Genomic DNA, 24,960 nt, shown 5'->3' with positions numbered 1-24,960 from the left:
CTGTGAAATCTTGCAGATGCCATTAAGAGCACCAGGGGACACAGAAGCACATGATTTTTTTCAGATTACCTGTCTCATGCACTACTGTCAGGATATAGGGACAGTTTTATAACAATAACTTTTTAATCATATTAATTCCATTTCTAACCACTGCTGCTTTGACAGACAGCTCTTCCTTTAAAAAAGCTATTCCGAACAGGCAATGAGCTGCAGTTAACGATCATAAAACATTTTCCTCTTCCTCTGTTGAAATTTACACGAGACATTCATTACAGGAACAGTCTGTATTTAGTATAGATAGTTTTTTAACTCTCCAATTTCTAAAACCTCATTGAGTTTAGTTTAACTAACTTAGTTTAAAGGTGTAACTCTGGTCTATGGAAAATTGCTCTTGTCTCAGTGATTCAGTGAGTAGATCAGGTCCATGCAGTTCAGTTTCCATATTGACATGTTTTATCAAAAATAGACACACACCACTAGAGACGAGCTCAGTTTATTTACACCTTAAAGCAAATTGTAACATGCTTTGTGTGCAGGTGTGGTAACAAACCACAAGGCTCGCAGAATCTCAACAAACAAAAGATATGTTAAAACACGACTGGGTTGGGTTAGGATTTTATTGACAGTGGTCTTGAAAATCAGGGCAGACATTCTGACATGGCAACACAGGTGTACATAATAATGTAATTAATGGCTGCATTTTATTTAGTGCCAACTCCAGAGCATAGGGTATTATGCTTGCTGGCCTGGGGCTTAAACAAAAGATTATTTGACTATTGATCAATATTTTCAATGAATTGGTCCAAAACCCAAAGATATTTACAATGATTTAAACAGAGAAAAACTTAAACAATTAATTTCTTATCAAAATTGTTGCAGATTAATTTTCTCATTGGGACACTTAAACGGAAAGGAGCCATCATTAATGTTATTAGGTACACCTGAGCTTTTCTTGTGCTTATTTCATCACTTTCTTATAAACAAATGTTCACAGTTTTTTCTAAGTGTAAGATATGAACAGATATTTCTTCTCTATCATCAGTTATAAGGAAGCATATGTTGTCTAGAGTTCAGTCAGACCATCTCAGCATCAGTCACTGGATAAATTCATAATCAAAAACTCAATAAAACATGTTCCAAACATTATGAACAGCAGAGGGTACTCCAGCACCAAACTGTACTGCCAGTATACAGACTATTAAATGTCTCGGTTCCAAAAGTATTCTGGACTGACTACATTTTGGTTATTTTGTTCAAAAATGCCACATGTATCATCTGAACTTCTGATTTCTTTACCAATTCACCATGATAAACATCTGACTTCATCCCTTAAACATTTCCTTTGTGCTGCATGTTAATGAATCTCATTCAAGAGATCAAAGAGAGCTGAACAAAAACTGACTTTTGATGGATTTGCTATGAATCAAAGAAACGTTGAAACTACAGCAATAAAGTAAATAGCATTTGACGTCAGGTGACGTGCTGGAACACATGACGATTAATCTGTTTAAGGAAGAAACTGCACAAAAACCACACCTATTTCTTGGTAACGTGCACACTTCCTATTGTGCAGAGGTAATCTGTTTTGTTGTGCTTACGTGAAGGCAAACTTCACACTTCCTGTTGCAACAACTCTGCAAAAAAAACAGCCTGTTCTGCAATCAGCCGCACTAAAGTGAAGTTTGACTGCACTTCCACATTGAAATGAGCATTGAAATCTACACGAATCACGTATCACCCATGCAGATAAACTCTGAATTGCTCACGTTGTACCAGTACCTCAATGTGGATTGTTAAGAAGTTGCAATGCAGCAAAACCACTGATGGTACAGTAGCACATAACGACTGCTGAAGCACAGAGCATTATTTTTCATTGTTTTAAGAGTATCTCAGACAGATGGATTTATCTGCACAACAGCCAAATATCCCCTGACATGTATACATTACATTTTTACAATTGTCCACATTACTTAGATTTTTGTTCAAACAACACAACACTGTCTGACTTCACTGCACAGGATGTCTCGGTAATATAAACTCCAGCCCTCCAGAATGCTTCTGTCAGGTGTTGTTCACAGCATTGCCAGCAACACATTCTGGCATCTTTATCTACAATCTGATTCATATGAAGACGACTCAGATCCCGGCCCATCTGATGGGTGGATGGTCTTCATCCAGAGTAACATGCTATAAATGATTCTAATAAAGATGTCAATTCCTTCACAATCTAAAGCTATTTATAAGATTATGCAGGCAAGCATACAGGTAAATTAAAACAAGATATGACATAAATGTTTTAATTCTACCTCATCATATTACTATCAGGGATTCACTGGTGACACCTTTCACCTTTGAGTGGATGGCACATTTCTGCCCCAAGCTTCGCTGGTCGACCTATCAGGTGAGGCAAAAACACGTCCATGAACAGACAGGTGAGGGATCCTGCAGGGGCTGAGAGACTGAGACCTCAGCAGTCTCCTCACAGCTGTCGCCCGGTCTGAGGAGTCTCTTGCTGAGTGCAATGAGCCATTGGAGTTCATGGGCGCTGCACAAAGTGACGGAGACCAGCAACTCAACCCCTTTTTGACAGATGATGCACCTGAAAAAACAAATAGGACCAATTTGTACTGCTTGGACAGACATACAAGGTATAAAAGACATTGCAGTCTATTATGTTCTCTTGGGTTTCTTTTCTTTTTTTAATGTGAGGAAACAGATCCAAACCTGATGGTGGGTCAGGTGATTTGGTCAGCAGATGGGCAGTTGTCGGTGTCTAAACTTCGGCTGTTCCTAACAGCCTGGAGGGAGCGCAGGCTGGTCCGCAGAGGTGACCTGGTCCTTCCTGGTGATGTTGCTGCAAAACACATCAGGGTCATATCTAGTTCACACACACACACACACACAATTTAAACTGCAAGTACTGTTGATGTGCTGCTAATTTAGAGAGAATCTAAAGTTGAATCGGAGTTGAAAGTATGTTTGTAAAAAATATTCATTAATTGTACTTTTTTTAATTTAATATCCTGTGTTTGAAGTGATTCAGTATCTTTATTTCAACAGAAGAAGAGAAAGTTCACTTTCCTCACATAATCACACAAGGAAATTAATAATGTCTGTAGCTGTCAGACCAAAAATACAGATAAAGTAGAAAAACTGTGTTCTCGCCTTCTTCAGGTGTACCTTGATTCTGAGCGAGTTTTAGCAGCTTGAAACTGGGTGACTTGCTGGTGAAAGTCGGGCCAGTTTGGACAGCCCCGCTTAGCTACTGGTGTTGGTGACTGGCGAGGGGAAGCGCTCAATGACGAGAGGCTAGGCTGCCAACAAGAGGAAGATGAAGCCTCAGTTTTATTTACCTCCTTTATTTCCTTCTCATTATTATTATTTATTATAAATATTTTAACATATTTGTTAAAATAAGATGGAAACTTCACCGGTGACTCAGGCCTTCTCCTGGCAGGCATAGGAACATAGTCCTGTCTTAAACCTGAAAGATATGGAAGGTTATCTCAATCCAACCTTCATTGAATCATTCATCATCATCAATCTGTACTCACTGGCTTCCTGTACACGAGCCATAAAGTGGACATCTGTGGTGTCCTGCAGTCTGTAGCTTGTGGTCATGGAGTCATGGAAGATGCCCAGCTCATAGTTATCTGTGCAGATTAATGATGCAAAACATGTACTACTAAAATATCCGATATTACATTTTTTTTTTCTGTGTAGAAATGAATTTGCCCTTAAAAAAAACAATATTTCTACGTATTGTACATGTTGAGAAGATCTTAAAGTGCTCATTATTATATTACCTGAACTGTCAGAGATATTGTGTGTTGTGCTGACAGATGTTTTTGTCCATAGAGGAGCCCACATGATGGAAAACTGCAGGACCTCTGTAGAAATGGGCCGCTTGATCCTGACAATACAGAGAGTGGACATAAGGTAAACCTCTGAGCAAAACTGACCACTCTTAGAAGAATCTTTTCTTATCAAAAAGTTATAGCAGGATAATGAGTGAGTCTTTGCTGCTTGCTTACTTTGATCTAGCCTGTTTATCAGTAATCGGCATTGCCGCCTCCATCTCAGGACCTAGGGTTATCCAAGACGTGTCGAACACCATCTAAGAGCAGACTCACTTCTCTCCACAAACACCTGCTTCTTTGGAGACTCATATAACCTGTGAGGAACACTTCATTCACTATGAACATATCTCACTCCTGCTCTATAAAAAAAACAGAACTGTTCAGAAGAGTTTTTCATGTCAAATACGAGTCAGATTGAGAAGTTAGCACTCCTGATTAGCATCCACCTCAATTACCACTCTTTTAAAGTGTCTGGTGACATGGACAATTGTGTCTTTTTTTACATTTAACACTGTCCCACCCTTACTAAGTAAAAAGAATAGTTTCTCTCTAGCCTCAAGTCCCACTCTCAGAGATTACTGAAGATCTGATGGCACCTACCAGCTCTCTTCATCCTGCACATCATCCTCGACATCAAGGAGCTCTACCAAGTCCAAAGCAGACTCTTCTTCCTGTGACTCTTCCCTGTCCCAGAGGTCTTTTTGACAGTTGTAGTTGTACAACATCCCATCCGTGGCACAGCAAAGGCGAATTATTACACCCTGACTTCAAATTATCTAGTCTTATTCTAGCGTCCATGGCAAATGAGCGATTGTTGCAACTCTTGACCCTTGCTCGTCTCAGCGTCCGTCCAGACGCTGTAGTATGGATCTGAATTGCCCTCCAGCCTTACAGAGCTGCTTTTCAATTCCTTGCAGAGAAGATGATGGTTTGCACTTGTATCAAACTCCACTGGTGGCCGATTGCAACAAATACCGTCTCCAATCGCCTGTCCAATTGGTTTTGGAGTTCCATTTTCTCAATGAAATTCTCAGATCTTTCACCTTCTTGAGCTCTCGTCCAGTTGTGTTTTTATTCCAGCTCACCTCTCCATAATGAGGATGTTAGATCTTCATCTTCATCCTCAAAAATGTGATTCATTTAAAGTTAAAATTGTGGTAACTTTGCTCTGCACAACCAGCCACTGTGTAGCTTCACCATTCCATCTATTGACCCAGATTTGCTGAGTAGGGCTGTTAAGTATAGACCACCAACAGATTGGATGGATTTACAGAAGCATCATGAGCTTATGTGGATTAAAGAGTCCATGCTACTAAGAAAAGAAGAGAGCCACTCAAACATCACACCACCAAAACTAATATGGAGTATATACCTATAGGAAAACCACAGTAATAGCCTTGGTTGAGTCCTATAATATGTCACATTGCTGTCAATGACATTTAAAAGTCTACAATCAGCGAACCAAGGAGCAATTTCTCTCTGTAATTGTAGATGAGATGTGTATTATCCTCTATATGGAAATTACTATATCAGTTTATGTTCATTTGGTGCTGGGAGCTATTTCTTTATTGGTGCAGCTAGTTTCTTTGGCTCTCATATTAAATTGTATTGCGGAATGTTTGTGGCTGATTGTTTTCAAATATAGGCCTACCGACTCACGCGTCACACCCAAGGAAGTGGTGCTGAGAAGTGTGGGCAGATTAATGCTTCTCTCTCTTTCTCTCTCGATCAGACACACACACACACACACACACACACAACACACACACAAACACACAAGCAGATTAACACAAGATTTAGAGCTTCCCTTACAGCCACGTGAAACCTAAAATTCTCCTCCTTACTTGCCCAAACCCCAAAGATCAAGTGCTTCTTTGTTTTTGTGTTTTAACACTGACTAATAACTACAAAAATATATAGTTATATTGAAGCCACTGACACTAAATTAACTGACCTACTAACTGAACATGGGTGTTTAAGAGACTGCATTTACAGTAGCATGTAATGTTTTTTGGGATGTTACATTTCACCTCACAAAATCTTTTTACTGTGAAGCAGCTGAAAATTGTCGGGCATCTATGATAGAGTTCATGTATGTTCCAACCAAGTTCTGGCCTTTTATACATAGATGGATAGGCTATTTGTGTTTCTTTTATATCTTCAGTAAAAGATCAATAATCTATTTATTTTAGGCTATATACTGATTTGTGCAGTTCACATTTTCAAAATGTGATCTTAAAAAAAGATATTTGGCTAACACCGTGTCCTAAGTTTATGAATGATCAAGTTTTGTTTTTTTTAATAGATTTTATTATAAATTTGTAAAAAATACAAAGAACAATTAAATAACTACATAGGCATACAATGTATATAAATGAAATAAAGGGAAAAATAAAAACAAACAAAAATAAAATAAATGAATACAAAAATTAATATAAAAACACAAAACATGCCAGGGGTTAATATAAATAAATAAGTAATAGTAAACTTAAGTAAAAACCATTAAAATGGGAGCACAAATTCACTGTTTTACTAGTCTTTTTGTTTTTTTTGCAGAGGATATTGTCTAAATGAAGAGTTCCATTTCTTCTTGAAAACATTAAAGTGAGGTTTAACTCTTGCAAGTCTATATTTATGAATGTAAAACGTTGCGACAATTGATAATGAGATTGATTCAAAAATATTCTTTCTCATATTATTGTGTTGAACAAAAAAAACATTTTCCAGTAGAAGTTCAAAGTCACTGATAATATTTTCCAATGATAAATCTACAAATATCTTGCCACAGTTTACGGGTATTTCTGTACATTTCCAGAAAGATGGACAGTAGTTTCAGTATGGGAATCGAACAAAAGAGCACAGCTTAAATCAAGATCATGTTGAATTTAACAGAAAAGACCTAACTGGAATAACTGATTGGGTAATTGATGAATGATTTTAAATGACACTCTTGACCTTATATTACCAAAAGTATTTTTGTGGAGGGTCCCAACTTTTTTCCAACTAAATTGTTTACACGGCCTATTCCAAAAAGACATTTCAGGTGAAACAGAAACAATATTAATTGAAATAGAACACGGAATTATCAAGTTGCCCACCCCAGGTAGCTCCCCATGACTCCTCCCAAAACAAACATTGAATAACCCTCATCATCTCACACAAAGCAAAGCAGTGTCAGGGAGGAGGAGGAGGAGGTTTTCTCCTCCTCCCGTCACTGTGCTGCACTTGGCGCCCTGCCGTCCTGCGTCCTTCACCTCACCGCCCACCGGCACTGTGTCCTATCCTCGTCATCGCTGATGTCTCCCTGCCGTGTCACACTCGGTTAACGCCGACGGACCGACCGACCGACCGTGTACTCCTTCAACAGCCACTAAAAACTACAGCAACATGGTGTATCTTCTGAGAGGACTCTCCCAGTGTGTAAAATATGACTAACGAGCGACTGATAAAACAGAGAAGCACCACTGTGCCGGCCCGCGGGGGAAATGCAGGACCAAAGCGGCAAAGCAGCACTCGAGAGCCCCGCTGTAGCAAGTGCAACCACAGCGCAGGTAAGAGCGGAGGTTTGTTAGTCAGACTCTCACCACTAGGTCCACAACAAACATATCTCTCTGTGTGGGTGTAAGACTGGTCTCATGTTAGACTTTAATTTGATCTTTCGGGGCTTCCAGAGTGCAGCCCTACTGGTCCGTGAAAGGACAGGTAACCTTTAATGAAGCAGTCCACCCTGTCCGTCTACATTGCTCTCAACCCTCAGGCTTGTCCTCAGCTAGTTATATCTTACACAATGCAGTTACACTCTATAAAGTCTACATAGTGTAACTATACTTGATCTCTTCTGTCTATTGGCCTACAATACGTTAGACAGTATAGAGATAAAGCCTGAGCCCCTCGGTGGACCTACTCAACACATGTGTTTGTCCAGACTTTTCCTCAAGTGTTACTCCACAGACCCACAGATGATGATTGGTGCTGCTGGTTAATCATGTTACATTCAACATCAAGGCATGTTGGCATGACAGTGATTTGAGTTTAACATTTTAGGGCTGTGTATTGGCAAGAATCTGGCGATATGATTGGTATCATGATACTGCGGGTAGCGATTCAATATATTGCGATGTATTGCGATACTGTAAGCAAGGCGAATATTGTGATTTGTTTTAAAATTTAAGTTTTAGGAAAACCGTCATAGTTTAAAGAAACACACAGAAATACACCATTTTTGAATAGGCAAAAACAACAAATGTATACTGTATGCAAAAAACTACATATTTTACCCATAGAACCCATTTTCATTTACATATCTTGAGGTCAGAGGTCAAGGGACCCCTTTGAAAATGCCATGCCAGTTTTTTCTTCGTCAAAATTTAGCATAACTTTGGAGCGTTATTTATCCTCCTTCACGACATGCTAGTATGGACATTGTTGGTAGTTTATATGATGATTATAGGATGCCAGTTACTTCGTAGCTTTAAAACTGAGCCGCTACAAAACATCGAATAGCTTTGTTAATAAAAAATGTAAAGTGTTTTGGAGAATCGATACAGTATCACACAAGTAATATCTCCTACTAATATATACTCATGTGTATCAATATTTTTCTTACACCCCTAGTTGAGTTTAACTTCTTCTCTAAGGGTGAAAGCCTAGTTTTAGTGCCATATAGATGGGTCTATCGATAATGCTGACCAGACTTCAATAGCAGTATTTGCCTTTTTCTACAATATTCAGGATTTTCTCATATAGCTTTATTTATGTAATTGTGGTCCTTTTTCAGCAATTATAGAAAGTCCTCAGTAAATGGAATTATTGATAGCTGATTTGCCTAATCGATTAGTCGATTGACAGAAAAGTAATCCCAACAATTAAATAGTTGATTAATTGTTGCAGTCCCCCCCCCCACAGCATTTTTCAAGCAATAATACCAAACATTACCTAGCTCCAGCTTCTCTGTTATATCTTTTCTGTAGTGATGCTATCTTGGCCAGGAGATTTGCCGAGATTTTAAATCTCAATTGGGCCTTTTTCCGATTGAATTAAGTTATCTGTATATTTTAATGACTTAAATCGATTAATAAAGAAAATACATTGAGAAAATAATTAAAAAAAATGTTTTTTAAAAATCGTAAATTAGTAGAGATGTAATGCTTCTGAATTATTCTTTACATACGATCTTCTACCAGATGATGATGAATATAGTATTTGCTCTTTTAGCACATGTTGTTCATTGAATCTTATTCAGTCCTCTTGATGTAAATCTAGGCATTGCAAACATTCCTCTGTTAAGTTATCTGTCAACACAACTACATTGTACAGTACCTCTAACTTCCTGGGTGCTACTTTGAAATGTCTCCATATGTTACATATTAACATATATCCTCTTTGTGCATGTAAAGTTTGGGATGCAAGAAATCTCAGAAAGACATTACATTTAGATGACTGAAAAATTGAGCATCATTTAATGAAACTATGGTTAATGTATTGTGTCATTGAAATAATGATGAATTATTCCATCTTTAAACACAGTAATGGCCCGGCAGAAGCCCCTGCTGTTATATTAATCTGACTTTGAGAAGAGACATGAGAAAATAGTTTCCTCTCTTGTTTAGCGATTAATGGCCTGCAGGAAGGAAGAGGAAGAAGAAGTGCAGTTGGTGGTTTTAATACCTCATGAGTTTGATAAACCTCACACACAGCTTGTTTTACAGTTGAAAATTATTTCAACTGTAAAACAAGCTTTGTGTAATGGGTCAATTTTAACCCAAGTTGGGTCAATCGTGGTACCCAGTACTGGGTCAATCTAGTACCGAACCAGTACTTGGTAAAGCTTACCCAGTACCCATTAGCATAAAACCCCTGGGTCACCAATCACGCCCCAAAAAAAGTGTTATTTTGACACAGTTTTAGTGTTATTTATATGACTTTCATTGAATTTTCCAGCCATACTAATATGTGGATATTTTGACCCAGGAACAATGTCATATTTACATTGTAAACAGCAAATGTTTAGTGTTTTTACTTGGTAATGTACTTAAAGAGTAATGAATTATTAGAATTGTCATTGATTAATTTTCTGCTGCTTCACTAATTGAATAATCGACTAATCGTTTTTGCACTATTCCATATAATCCACATATAAATAAACTTCACTACCTTGTCATGAAAAAGCAAATTGAATTGATATCTGTATTGCTGTATCTCCTCTCTAAATCTTTATTTTATTTCTCTAGATTCAGTTCACTTGAACGGGCATAGTTTCACTCAAAATTGGTCACAACTCTACAGATACGCCTGCGCACAGTGTGACCCCCGTACCCCGAGCCTGCTCAAGTGTGGTTATCACGAGGGAGCAGTGGGGAGGAAAGTAGAGTTCCTGCTCTCCTGTACGGATACTGCGTGGGACTGGGGAACGTGTGGCGGTTCCCGTACCTTTGTTATCGCAATGGAGGAGGGAGGAGTCTACAAGCTTATTCCACTGAAGTCTCAAATGTTTTAAATGCCTGGGTTTAACATATGTCTATAGTAATTGTTACACTCATTTGGGCAAGAGGCCCTCTCCGTCCTGCCTTGGGTGTGCACTCTCCTCCTATTCATGCTGGCATAGTTTCCACACTCCAGAGCTCTCCATGGCAGCCTTTGGAAGCTAGAACTCAAACATTGTAACTAATCCTATAAGTTTTCCCTTGAATATACACACCAGACACAAGGTCTGCTGTCAGCCTAACCCACTTATTGCATCTCCATCTGAAATCAAACATTGTTGGAGCTTGACTAAAAGTAAGCGGAATTACATCGGTCTGTGAAGCTGCCACTAGACAGACATTGTATAAATTAACCTGCCTCTACAGGCCGTCTGCTTTTAGCTGCACAAAAGAAGTCATTGCAGTGGATGTCTCCTCAGCACCACACACCTCCCTTATGCTGCCGTATTTTCCATTCTCTCCACAGGTGTGTTTCTCATCCCTACTTCATATGCTCTTTGGTACGGGTGCGTTCCACTGTTCCTCATGAGCTGAGTTTGGGCCAGTACGGAGCAGCTGGCCCCATCACTGTGTGGAAATGCTGCCCTCTGCTCAAAGTAACCACCTCCTCTATCATCATGCTTTTATCCCAGTATCTACACACTTACACACACACTGTAATTCAGTGACACAACCTTGAAACCTTTAGAGATAATTATGTCAGGGAGGTGACTTAATGTAATTAGTTATATAAGTGTTAGATAGCATAGAAATATTGGATCACAGTTCTATATTAACTTTCAGTAATCTTGAGCATCCAGTTTGAAGTAAGCAAAATACCTGTGTCACCAGTCAGTCCAGACTAACATATAGTTAAGGAATAACTGGCTCAGTTTGCACCTCAGTGAAATACGTCATGTAGCTAACCCAAAGAATTCCTGAGAGCTCTGCAGCTCTGTGCTAACTATAAACATCTGTTAAAGAAACCTGCAGGAACCAAAAATAGAGTCAGAAAAGATTTTATCATAGTTTTTTATTTAAACTGGAAATTGCCAGCAGCAGGTGCATGGCTGATTATGAGAGAGTTGAGATGGAGTTACAAAAAGGAAATGGACAGTTAAGGTTAACATGCACAAAAGTAATGCTGTATTTAAGTGGTGACACACAGCATACAGACGTAGGCAAAATTGTGGTACTTTCCGTTAAAGAAAGAAAACCCCAAATGGTCGCTGAAATAACTTGAAACTGACAAAAGTACTAATAAATAAAAATTTACTGAAAATTAACTAATGAAAATCAGCTGTTGCTTTTGAATTGTGGTTCAACAGAATCATTTAAAAAAACAAAACTGATGAAACTGGCCTAGACAAAAAATGATGGTAGCCCTAGAAAAAGATTGAAAATAATTTGACCATAGGGACATATTAAACTAAGGTGTGTCCTGTAATTAGCATCACAGGTGTCTTCAAACTTGTAATCAGTCAGTCTGCCTATTTAAAGGGTTGAAAAGTAGTCACTGTGCTGTTTGGTGTCATGGTGTGTACCACACTGAACATGGACCACAGAAGCTAAGGAGAGTGTTGTCTCAGGAAATCAGAAAGAACATTATAGACCTTCATGTTAAAGGTAAAGGCTATAAGACCATCTCAAGCAGCTTGACGTTCTGTGACTACAGCTGCACATATTATTCAGAAGTTTTTAAGGTCCATGGGACTGTAGCCAACCTCCCTGGACGTGGCCGCAAGAGGAAAATTGATGACAAATCGAAGAGACGGATAATACGAATGGTAACCAAAGAGCCCAGAACAACTTCCAAAGAGATTAGAGGTGAACTCCAAGGTCAAGGTACATCAGTGTCAGATCGCACCATCCGTTCACTGTTTGAGCCAAAGTGGACTTAATGGAAGACAACGAGGAGGACGCAAATCATTAAAAAGCGAGACTGAATTTGCCAAAATGCATATTGACAAGCCACAAAGCTTCTGGAGAATGTCCTTTGGACAGATGAGACAAAACTGGAGCCTTTTTGGCAAGTCACATCAGCTCTATGTTCACAGATGCAAAAATTGAAGCATACAAAGAAAAGAACACTGTACCTAATGTGAAACATGGAGGAGGCTCGGTTATGTTATGGGGCTGCTTTGTTGCATCTGGCACAGGGTGTCTTGAATGTGTGCAGGGTGCAATGAAATCTCAAGACTATCAAGCATTCTGGAGCGAAATGTGCTGCCCAGTGTCAGAAAGCTTGGTCTCAGTGCAGGTCATGGGTCCTCAAACAGGATAATGACCCAAAACACAGCTAAAAACACCCAAGAATGGATAAGAACAAAACTTGGACTATTCTGAAGTGGCCTTCTATGAGCCCTGATCTAAATCCTATTGAACATCTGTGGAAGGAGCTGAAACATGCTGTCTGGAGAAGGAACCCTTCAAACCTGAGACAGCTGGAGCAGTTGCTCACGAGGAGTGGGCCAACATACCTGTCGACAGGTGCAGAAGTCTCATTGAGAGTTACAGAAATCACTTGATTGCAGTGATTGCCTCAAAAGGTTGTGCAACAAAATATTAAGTTAAGGGTACCATCATTTTTGTATAGGCAGTTTCATTAGTTTGTTTTTTTTAAATGAAGCTAGAACTCAAAACATGTACTAATCCTGGAAAAAATGATGGTACCTCTAGAAAGATGTAAAATAATTTGACCATAGGGGACATATTAAACTAAGGTGTGTCCTGTAATAGCATCACAGGTGTCTTCAAACTTTGAATCAGTCAGTCTGCCTATTTAAAGGGTCAAAAGAAGTCCATTGTGCTGTTTGGTATCATGGTGTGTACCACACTGACATGGACCACAGAAATGCTAAGGAGAGAGTTGTCTCGGGAGGTTAGAAGGACAATTATAGACAAGCATGTTAAAGGTAAAGGCTATAAGACCATCTCAAGCAGCTTGATGTTCCTGTGGACTACAGTTGCACATATCATTCAGAAGTTTAAGGTCCATGGACTGTAGCCAACCTCCCTGGACGTGCATCAGTGTCAGATCGCACCATATCCGTCACTGTTTGAGCCAAAGTGGACTTAATGGAAGACAACCAAGGAGGACACCAAATCATATAAAAAGCGAGGACTGGAATTTGCCAAAATGCATATTGACAAGCCCACAAAGCTTCTGGGAGAATGTCCTTTGGACAGATGAGACAAAACTGGAGCTTTCTTGGCAAGTCACATCAGCTCTATGTTCACAGACGAAGAGATGAAGCATCCAAAGAAAGAACACTGTACCTAATGTGAAACATGGAGGAGGCTCGGTTATGTTATGGGGCTGCTTGTTGCATCTGGCACAGAGTGTCTTGAATCTTGTGCAGGGTGCAATGAAATCTGAACACAATCAAGGCATTCTGTAGCGAAGATGTGCTGCCCAGTGTCAGAAAGCTTGGTCTCAGTTGCAGGTCGTGGGTCCTCAAACAGGATAATGACCAAAACACACAGCTAAAAACACCCAAGAATGGACTAGAACAAAATATTGGACTATTCTGAAGTGGCCTTCTATGAGCCCTGATCTAAATCCTATTGAACATCTGTGGAAGGAACTGAAACATGCATTCGGAGAAGGCACCCTTCAAACCTGAGACAGCTAAGCAGTTTGCTCACAAGGAGTGGGCCAAAATACCTGTCGACAGGTGCAGAGTCTCATTGAGAGTTACAGAAATCACTCGATTGAAGTGATTGCTTCGAAAGGTTGTACCAATTAAAATATTAAGTTAAGGGTACCATCATTTTTGTCCAGGCCAGTTTCATAGTTTGTTTTTTTAAATGATTCTGTGGAACCACAATTCAAAAGCATTATCTGATTTTTCATTAGTTAATTTTCAGTGAATTTTTATTTTTATTTACTTTTGTCCCAGTTTCAAGTTATTTCAGTGACCATTGTGGGTTTTTCTTTCTTTAACGGAAGGGTACCAACAATTTTGCCTACGTGTGTGTATATGTATATATATATATATATATATAGTTAGTTTCGGTTGTACCACTTTGTACAACAGGAGGCTAGCTACTACGGGAAAATATAGAATGTCGTGATATTATGTTTTGTTGATACTGTATCGATTCTCAAAAAACAAAAATTGATTTTAATACGTTTACATGCAAAGATTAACTCAGTTATTGTATTTTTTTTCATATGCAAAGAGATGTACCGTCTCGCTGTATGTGCCCTCTCAAAGTAGTGTATGATGCTGGATGTTACAGCGACTGAGTGAAGGCAAATGCAGATCCCACTGTTCTAACTGCATAAAAAAATTAACATTGTTTTACTCTGATTTTCTGCATACAGTATAATGATTTGTTCTTATACTATAACAGTTTTCCTAAAATTAGATTTTAAAAAATCGCAATATATCGCCTTCCTTATTGTGTCTCAATATATTAAATCTATTGAATCGTAACCCCTTTATTATATCCGGACAGATTCTTGCCAATACACAGCCTTACTAGCTACAGCTGTAAATTGATCCAACCGATATCTCATACGGTAGCATTACACAATAATGTCTATCCTGTTTTTGTCTGAGATACTTAAGGCTGTGTGTCTCTTCCTGTAGGTATTGGCATCGGGATGCTGTGTGTGTCCACGCTGTGTGTCTCTACTATAACATCATATAGCCGTGGACGGTTTTACTACCTGGGCAGCTCGTTCCAGAGCCCTCTGCCCTGGTCCTGTGATCATGTAGCCAATGCACTTCTCTGTGGAAACACCACCATTGGCAATAGCTCCAGCTGGTAAAAAACCCTCAGCCCCACAGAAAAGTTCTGGAAGTAAGTTTGTCTTCTATTTGTAAAAAAAAATAAAAATCAAGCCTGCTCGGCAAATTTATACAAACAAATAACCCAATGTGTTCCATTACCGTAGACTTCTTTGGACTGTAAAATGTCTACTGTCATCTCCATGCATCTTTATCTTTATTCATATTCATGTAAGTGGTATTTTATATCGCATATTTGTCCACTGCTTTTTAACAGACTTGTAAATGGCTCTAGCAGTATGCTGCACACAAACCTTGTTCAAATACCTTGTGTTCCTAACAAACAACTATTCTTTACAATGATTGGACTCTTCAAACTGGTTCAACCTGTCACCTTTTCAGCTAATAGGACTCAAAACTTTCCTGCAATACCTTACATGTGGCCTGGAAATATAGTCATTATACTTATAATACTTACATAATACATGAGACTTCCAATTTGCAAATATAAATCCTTATGATTGTAAGAGTCGTAAGAACTTATAGCTGTAATACTTTACAAGTTAAGTATCACAGTTACTCCTCAGCTCTCTGAATACATTTTTGCGTGAAAGATTGTGTGGTATTGTGAACGTGGTGAAATTTGTGTTATTCAGCAACACAATGCCTCAATGACAGCTTACTGTCTGCTTCAAGTGAAAGTAAGGGATTATTGATGTAAAGCAAACAAACCAGACTGAGGCAATATACAATATCTATGTCAGTTTGTTAACCCCATCACCAGAGCCTACTCTCAGAAAGCATGGCAGGCGTTGAGAAAGGCTATTTCTCTAGTGAACTCTCTCCTCTGTGAATCTTCCCATCCCCACTTCCCACTACTGACTGACATGTGTATGCTCTGCTGCATATACGTTTTAATTGATTGATTGATTGATTTAATGAATAGAAGTGTAGCGGCACAAAGAGAACAGAAACCACAGCCTTGTTGTTAGAATTGCGTGGGACCGTCAGAACAGATTACACAAACTTGAATGCTTATGACGACAGTAATACCTTGCTTCCTGACTATCTCCAAGGCCTATTGAAAGAGGCTGGGTCACGCGTCATCAACGCGTCATATCTTCGGGGTACAATACATGCGCAGTAAAATCTGGTCTGCACTCGCCGAAATTTAGCCAATCGCAACGCACCACTGCAGCTCCAGTTACACTGCACATGTGTCATACCCCATACCCCAAGACCCGTGTCCACCCGTGTCCCAGCCTTCTTCAATAGGCCTTGACTATCTCTCTCCTCCCCTCATACTGCATCATAGTTTGCAAAGCAACGTGTAACACATGACAATATTCATGAATATACTGTATACAGTATGTTGATGTGTTGCTGAAAAGCTGCTAATCCAAAACAACACAATGGAGATATTACTACAACATTAGCTTTAATTACCTTTAAGAAGACAATGAGATGTCATGAAGGCATTACAACATGTTACAACCAGAAGACTTTAGAACTTTTCATGTAAAAATTGATTAAGCAATTATAAGCATTTGTTACACTCGGTGGGCAACTCCGGGTCTGAAAAGTGAGGCCAAAGCGAAGTGCCTTAAACGTGCATTCTTTCTAATAGCCAGCAGGGGGCGACTCCTCTGGTTGCAAAAAGAAGTCTGATTGTATAAAAGTCTATGAGAAAATGAGCCTACTTCTCACTTGATTTATTACGTCAGTAAACATTGTAAACATGAGTTTATGGTCTCAATCACTAGTTTCAAGTCTTCTTCAAAACAGTATGGTGTTCATTTAGTAAATTATGGTCCCATTTAGAGTAAAATAGGATAAAACTATAAAGCAGGGCTATGTTGTGATTGACAGGTCGCTACCACGGCATTGTCTGGTCTGAGTGTTGTCCGTGTTTTCGTCTTTCAACTGTAACCCTTTCACAGTGTGTTTTCCGTTCAGGAAAGTTAATTATAACCTTTTTGGTCACCTAAAAATGTCTTATTCAGCGTTCGGTTGTACTTAGCTTCGGTTGTACTTACCTCCCCTCTCGTGTCACTTCTGGTTGCAAAAAAACAAGATGGCGACGGCCAAAATGCCAAACTCTAGGCTTCAAAACAGCAGTCCACAAACCAATGGGTGACGTCATGGTGACTACGTCCACTTCTTATATACAGTCTATTGTTACACTTGACATTGTAAAATATTATGATCATATGTGTAATGCCCTATAACTTGTGGACTAAAATGTTGCCAATTTTACAAATCCTAAAAGCTATGATTATTAGTATGAATAATGGCCTTTTTCTTCAGACAGATGTCTTAATAGTCATTAATAAATACAACCCAACAGTTGTGCCTTGTTTATTGTGCGTCAGTTAATGTGTTACAAGTGTGGCAGTAAGTGTGGTAAGAGGCATGCTGTTTTATATGTTTGTGTTTGTGTATCTTGCAGTGAGCGTGTGCTGGGTGTAGTGAACAGCGAGGGCCTCCACGACCCGGGCCCTGTCCGTTGGCCCCTGGCCCTGTGCCTCCTGGCTGCCTGGATCATCATTTTCTTGTGTATGCTCAAGGGCATCCGCAGCTCTGGCAAGGTGAGTCGACACAATGTTGTTATTGTCAGCTCCCACAAAACACACACACACAATCCTGCCCTTTGCTGCCATATCTGGTCTAATGTGTGTGTGCTGTCTGTGTTTTCAGGTGGTTTATGTAACAGCTACCTTCCCATACTTTGTGCTCATTGTCTTGATCATCAGAGGTGCCACACTGGAGGGCTCTCTTCAGGGCATTGCTTTCTACCTCACACCAGACTGGAGCCGGTTAGCTAACGCACAGGTACTTCTGATGGTAGACTGGCACTTATGAGGCTGAGGAGTCTGTGAACCAATGATGTGTTGCTGCTTTAAAAATAACTCGATATTTTCATTGTTTAAGACATTTTCTATCTGATACATTGCAGGTGTGGAATGACGCAGCCTCACAGGTCTTCTACTCATTAGGTATTGGAGTTGGAGGGCTGCTCTCTATGGCCTCCTACAATAAGTTTGACAACAATGTCATCAGGTGAATTTGTGCTCCGGCGTACCATTTGTTCTGTTGTTGCAGCCATGACGGGTTCAGTCTGTTGATCCTGGTTCTTTTGATTTCAGGGACACTTTGATTATCACCACAGGAAACTGCACCACCAGTTTCTTTGCGGGATTTGCTATATTCTCAATCCTGGGTCACATGGCGTGGAAGAAGGGAGTGCCTGTCAGTAAGGTGGCAGATACAGGTAGTTACTGTGCTCATTTTGTTCAGTAATCCTGTGGATCTTCTTTAATACTAGGGGAGGGAATCACCAGAGGCCCCACGATACGATATTACACGATATGATAGTCACGATATGAGTTTATTGCAATTTTAAACATTTTATGATATGCTGAGTATTGTGATATATTGCAATTTATTACCTTTTATTAACTGCAAATTATGCAGTTTTGTCAACATCCGTTTTATCTAATAAGACACAGTTTACACTCTGTTCATCTCACAGTTTTCATTCACATATCTTGAGGTCAGAGGTCAAGGGACCCCTTTGAAAATGGCCACGCCAGTTTTTCCTCGCCAAACTTTAGCTTACCTTTGTAGTGTTATTTAGCGTTCTTCCGGCAAGCTAACATGACATGGTTGGTTCACTCTAGCTTTAAGACTGAGCCCGCTACAACCTCTGAAAGACAGAATAGCGGCCGTCAGATTAAGATGTTAATAGTTTATATAATAAAAGATCGATACTTGACGTCCGTGTATTGATAGAGTATTGCCATGCAAAATATTGCAATACTATGCTGAATCAATTTTTGTTCCCCATCCCTATTTAATACAGACATCCAACAAGGCTGAATAAAGCATTTTGAAAAATAATCTGAATCTTAACTATGTGCAATTTTTAAAAATCTTAAAATGAGACTGGAAATGGTGTTTATGGGATATATGTGCATTTTTGTGTCTGTAAAAAATACTTCTAAATGTAACTGTTAGTTCTTTGTAACTTTTGTGCTTTTTAGTTACTTCTAGCTCCATTTCTTTGTATAAAGCGACCTCTATTACAGAGCAAACAAAATATTGAACTTAATTTCTTACATTAATACTGCATTTTGTATTAAACTTCCGTGCATATATGCATATATTTCCTTCTTAAACTTGATGTATTCTTATTTGCCTTCAGGTCCGGGGTTGGCCTTCGTTGCTTACCCAGAGGCCCTTGCTCTGCTGCCAGGCTCGGTGTTCTGGTCCATCATGTTCTTCATCATGCTCTTTATGCTGGGGATCGATACGCTGGTAAGGCCACACACCACTCAAAGATATAAGCAGAAATAAAGAGTCCGCCTCCGTTTGTTTGATACCTTCTGCTCTGCTACTTCACAGTTTGGCAATATGGAGGGCATCTGTACGGCCGTGCTGGATGAGTTTCCGCACCTCAGGGCAAACGCGCTGCACAAGTCTTTCTTCTTGGGCGCTCTGTGTTTTGCCTTCTACCTGATGGGTCTCCTGTTGGTGACTGATGTGAGTGTCTATAGCGGTAGTAAGTGACAAATGTGTCTTCTCTGTGATCCCTCTCACATCTCCCATGCCGTCTTGTGTCTCCATAGGGAGGGATTTACTGGTTCACTCTCATTGACTCCTTCAGCACTAGTTTCGGCCTCATCATCATCACCCTCTTCATGTGCATTGGCATCTCCTTCTTCTACGGTAGCCCATCACACACCCTGAGCCTTCACATCAAACTCCTCTAACACCACGTCATTCCTCCCTATGAGTCTCAGTCATCCAGGACACGTCATGTTTAGCTAGTTGTAAAAGTGGAAAAACTTGCCTTGCTGTGTTGACCTTCATTGTTTGAGTTTTCACCATTTTGTTAACACGTTGAACACGTTATCTTATGCTCTGTTGTCTCGATGATATCTTTGTTGTTCCAGGGTTCCTAACATGCGACTCTTAATGAACTTTTCCATTAGGAGTCAACCAATTTTGTCAGGACATACTTGATATGATCTGCCCCTGCCCTCCATGGTGCATCAAAGTGCTGCTTTACTTCAAAGCATGCTGGGTATTCTGCACTCCATTTCTTCTGACGGTGAGTAAGAACATCAGTACTACTATTGATATTTGTTGGTAGTAAATGCAGGTACATTGTGACATCAGCATTGGTTATCCTTTTCAGAATCTATCTATTTTCTAAAATCCAAATGCACCAAGGATGATCATTTTTTCATGGTCAAGGTTTTTTTTTTGCCAAATTGCCTCATTTAACCCTCATTTGATTTTTATTTTAAAACAAAAATTGTAACTTGCACACTTTACCATTGTATATAGTTTGTTATTTTTATTCAATGTTTTTATATTTTATATTTTCTAAGCCAGTTGTAGTAGTCTGGTATATTTATACTGTATTCTAATATATTCTTGATAGTGTGTATACTGTAGATATTTTACTCTAGTGTTAATATGTATATTTACTGTGTATTTACTGTTCCTGTGCATTGCCTGGATAACCTGCTGTGTAACACAAGAATGTCTATCTGTCTGTCTGTCTGTCTGTCAGTCAGTCAGTCTGTCAGTCTGTCAGTCAGTCTGTCTAAATTAAGAATTCTGACTATATCAAAGCAATGACCTTCACTACCAGCTGAAGTGTTATTGCTGAGCTCATATTCTAGCCTTACAGTATTGTTGTTTGCATCAGTTGCACAACGTCACTCCCTGTATTATTTCTGCCGCTCCATTTACAGCATGGCTACTTGATCTAGAAATGTTGCACTTACAGTCAAAGCGTAATTTGATGAGGGGTGAGACACTGTGCGGTCTCAGTGAGTTAAAAACATCCCGTTAAATTACTTATCCTAAACTGAGGGAGAACAAAGTGGGATAACTCAGTTATCAGCTGCTACATAAGTTCCACCAAGGAGGAAACTAAAATAACACCACTACTTTGAAATGAAGCCAACTGTGCTGAAATCTTCAAAACAGCAGTTGTGAATAATTCAAGAGGAGAAACTGACATTCAATCTGTGTGTCCCCCTGTAGCATTTCTCTGCTGGCCTTCTCATTCACCCTTCTGTCACCATTGTGGCTTTTTGTTGTTGTTCTGATGACACATTCCTCCGCTCACTCTGTGCCTTTCCCCTTGCGGCTGTAGTTTATCCTGACCTACATCTTCATTGAGATGTACAGAACGTCGCTCCACTACGGGTCATATGTGTATCCGCTGTGGGGTAAAGCACTGGGCGTGTGCATGGCCACGACCTGCTGTCTGCAGATCCCCATCTGGGCCGTTGTGGCAATCTGCAATGAAACTGGAACGCTGAAAGAAGTCAGTATCACCACAATGTCACTCTATCACTGTGAAGTCTGGTTGCACCTGTGACATGATCACACTAACCATAGAGCTCGTACTGCTGTACCTGTTTAAATATACAACATTGGTAAATTAAATGGCCTGTGTAGGAAGGTATATGACTGTCTCTTGCTTCTCGTTTTGCAGCGTTTCCAGAAATCGATTCGACCTCTGAATTCCTGGAGGGTGAACAACTTGAATAACACCGCAAGGGTAGCGGAGCGCATGGAGCCCGAGAGAGTGGAGGCTCCGTTCACGGTCACACTCACAGACATGGACTTTACTGCCATGAACTGGGACATGGCAGGGAGAGAAGAGATGAACGCACAGTGATGAACAAACTACGTTGTCAAGAGACGGAGGAATTTATTATTATTTGTTATGTATGTTATTCATGCCAGATCGGCTCTGGTGGCCGTGTCTGAACAGACTGTGTCCTGCTGGGCAGTGTAGATTATCGCTTTATTTATACTATTATGTATGTTGTTTGAATTGTATTTTTAACTTTTTTTTATATTGTGTAGAAGGTAACAGCTGTAAAGTTTGGATCATCTTAGATTGCAAAATAGGACTCTGCCAGGATGTTTGGATGTTGATGATCTAGAAGGGTGTCTGCTGAATTTATTTATTATCCTACTAGCGTAGTACAATGAATTTTCACTGGGACCAGACATCATACAGTATATCATGTACAAGGAGGGGAGGTACCGAAAAGTGCAGTGACTGGACTGTTGCCTTCAACAACAACTGATGGACCTGCATAGGTGACTACAAATCATCGGCCTGCCAGAATAAATGAGTCAGGAATACTTTTAATCCATTACTTTTTAAAATAAATGGTTGCTAGAATTACTGCTAGAATTAATAAATACATTTTAAAAAATAACCTGCCAAATGAACTATTAAGTACTGTCCATGTGTCCACATGCCTTGCCTGACGATCTGAATTTCAAATTGTCAGTTCCTGCAGAAAATGTAGCAATCAGTTCACTTTATTGCTCAGAATACGTTGATATGATCACATTTACAACCACATTCTGTACTAGTATTGTAGACAGGCTTTTAAGTGGGACTAACTAACGATCCTTTGTTATCTTTAGACAAATAAATGATAGGAATCAGTGGGTATCTACACACATGTCGATTTTTATTTTATGTTTACTGGAACTTGGCTTTGTCAGTTCTTCATGGTCGATTTCCCCTCTACTATTACAAAAAAGCCCTCCTTAGTCATTGTTTATCATCGGTTAAATGTATTATCCCCTTGAGCAATGGTTCCCAACTGTTTAATGTCATGGACCCCTAAACTGACACAAATTAGACCATGGACCACCATTTGATAAGATTTTGTCCCAGGGTCCCCCATCTGATAGGATTTTTGCTTATACAGAAAGTGTATGAAATCCATGACTGAAATAGTCATACATTATGTCATTGTGTTATTTATGGATGGAATTACATTGAAAATAAATGATTGCCCTTTTTGCTGGGGACAGCCCGGACCCCACTTTGAGAACCACTTCTGCCCTTGAGGACATGATTATTGTCATTGTGTCAGTCTTGCTAACATTTCTCACAACTTTCTGAGGGCGCAAATGTTACTCTGAGGGCCTGCTTAGAGAAGACATAAAAATCAGTTGTTTAAATGTAATTTATTGGAAAATTGGCCATACTGCTTAATTTTTTAATATTATTGGACAATTAATTTACAATTTTTTTTTTACGAGACCCTAACTTTGGGGCATAAATGAAATAATAATATGAAGAATTACAAAAAGACCTCTCCCAGATGAGACTAATCACTTTGACAGATCAGTCACATGAATGTGTTGTTTATCTTTTGAAGTGGCTGATTGATATAGACTTCTCCCAGATAAATAACATTTATTTAACCATACTTCTCTCAAAGAGGATGTTTCGATATTGTCTTGAATGTCTAAAGGATTAATTCCCCACCGTTTCCCAGGCTGTTTACTCTAAAACTGTTTTCAAGAGCATAATGTGCTCTCTTTTGTGTCCTGTTGCAAATCGGTAGATGATGACAGATAAAAGAAACCTGCTGGATCTGCAATGTATGCGTTTTTAAAACCCTTTCAGTCACAGGAAGCTTTTAATTTATAATATTGTTTTTTCTCTCAAAGTATCTTTCAAGCAGGATCACTACTTTTAAACCTTCAATTAAGAACATTTTATTATAATTTGTTTAGAGTTGTATGTCATGTCATGTCATGAAACTCCTCTAATTTGAACAAATTGTTTTGCCTTCGTACACCTTGTTGCCATTCTCTTGCATATTGCTGTGCACAATAATTAAATATTTTTGTTGTGTTCATATTTTTCTTTTTTGTGACTAATTGGATATTTTTATTTCAAAGATGTCTGTTTAAATAAGGGCTGTCGCGAATACCATTTGGTCTCCGAAGCTTCGGTGAAAAATTTCCAAAGGTATTCGAAGCTTCGAGGTGCAGCAGGCTGACATGTTCTTCTGTCTGTCTCCATCTCCCCCGTTTTAGTGAGCGGGACACACAAACACACACCTCTACACACAACAAACAGCAATATCCGTCTGAGAATAACTCAAAATAATTAATGTTTAATATGAATAATGAGGGAATATTCCTTATTTCATGGTCTTATTTCGGGATTATACTGTATTGTTACATACTTATACATAAAATATATAGAAAAAGTGATTTGGAGGTCGAATACCATGGCAACGGTCAAAGCTTTGAAGCATTCGGGTCAGCCCTAGCTTAAATCTATGGAAACTGTATAAAGCCAAGATCAGCTTTATTTAACTGAGTTTTCAGAGTTCCCTATATAATATTAGTTTTGAAACAATAAACTTATGGTGATCATATTGCCTGCTGGTGTGTCCAGTGAGGTTAGATGATCAAACATCCAGGATACACCCAACAAATACACACAAATAGGACATTTTTAAATGGAATTTAATGGCGGCATCAAAGCAGCTGTTTTCTAAATGTCTATAATAACCTAAAGTGTTCTCAAACCCTACAGTCATTTGAAATAACAACAATATGTGATTATTACCACAAGAGGGCAGTGGTTGCACAAAAATGAGGGTGCAGGGTAGGCGCATTTAACGTGTACTAAAACTTCACATTTGCTGTCTGTATTATATGAAAGCGAAAGATTTTACAGAAACCAAAGAGAGCCGTTTCTAGCCTTTGTAATGCTGAAATGAATGTTCCCTTGATGAGTGAAACAAGTTAAGACATCAGTGCGTAATAATAACATGTAAAAAGAAGTGAAAACAAAGATACGCAAAGTCGAAATGGGGGTGTAGGGGTAAGTTAGATGTATTATAATAATGATATCATTACATTAGATAAGCCGAAATGATGAGTCGTCTACTTTGGATCTACGGTATGGGTTGTTACCATGGATGTATGGGGTGGTTACACCCTTTGTGATTCGTTTGGATGGCGGGATAAATGTTAATGAGCGGATGTTGCGTAGATATTTTCCCGCGTTTTCATCTCGTGAGTTTGGGTTAGTTCGTTTCA

The 24,960-nt window shown here is 39.2% G+C and overlaps 2 protein-coding genes across 2 annotated transcripts; one reads left to right on the top strand and one right to left on the bottom strand.

Annotated features, from left to right (window-relative positions):
- Positions 1–1,270: 1,270 nt before the first annotated feature.
- LOC119475304 (SLAIN motif-containing protein-like) lies at positions 1,271–5,327 on the bottom strand. Its single transcript, XM_037747842.1, is given in 9 exon segments — positions 1,271–2,599; positions 2,725–2,854; positions 3,181–3,211; positions 3,213–3,314; positions 3,432–3,484; positions 3,555–3,653; positions 3,807–3,913; positions 4,035–4,174; positions 4,461–5,327. Coding segments are annotated over 7 exon segments (594 nt in total). The 5' UTR covers positions 4,118–4,174; positions 4,461–5,327; the 3' UTR covers positions 1,271–2,599; positions 2,725–2,735.
- A 1,657-nt stretch (positions 5,328–6,984) lies between these two features.
- On the top strand, positions 6,985–22,564 carry slc6a7 (solute carrier family 6 member 7). The gene is given in 22 exon segments (XM_037749656.1): positions 6,985–7,423; position 7,532; positions 10,091–10,128; positions 10,130–10,223; positions 10,226–10,243; positions 10,246–10,317; positions 10,809–10,865; positions 10,868–10,938; position 11,822; positions 14,920–14,949; positions 14,952–14,989; positions 14,991–15,133; positions 17,510–17,648; positions 17,758–17,892; positions 18,017–18,120; positions 18,207–18,331; positions 19,265–19,377; positions 19,465–19,602; positions 19,689–19,788; positions 20,055–20,173; positions 21,233–21,406; positions 21,578–22,564. Coding segments are annotated over 22 exon segments (1,974 nt in total). The 5' UTR covers positions 6,985–7,345; the 3' UTR covers positions 21,764–22,564.
- Positions 22,565–24,960: the final 2,396 nt, after the last annotated feature.

The sequence above is a fragment of the Sebastes umbrosus genome, chromosome 17, assembly GCF_015220745.1.
Source record: "Sebastes umbrosus isolate fSebUmb1 chromosome 17, fSebUmb1.pri, whole genome shotgun sequence".
NCBI classification, from domain to species: domain Eukaryota; kingdom Metazoa; phylum Chordata; class Actinopteri; order Perciformes; family Sebastidae; genus Sebastes; species Sebastes umbrosus.
Note: the sequence above shows the minus strand (reverse complement) of the source record. Positions and strands in the feature narration are given on the sequence as shown.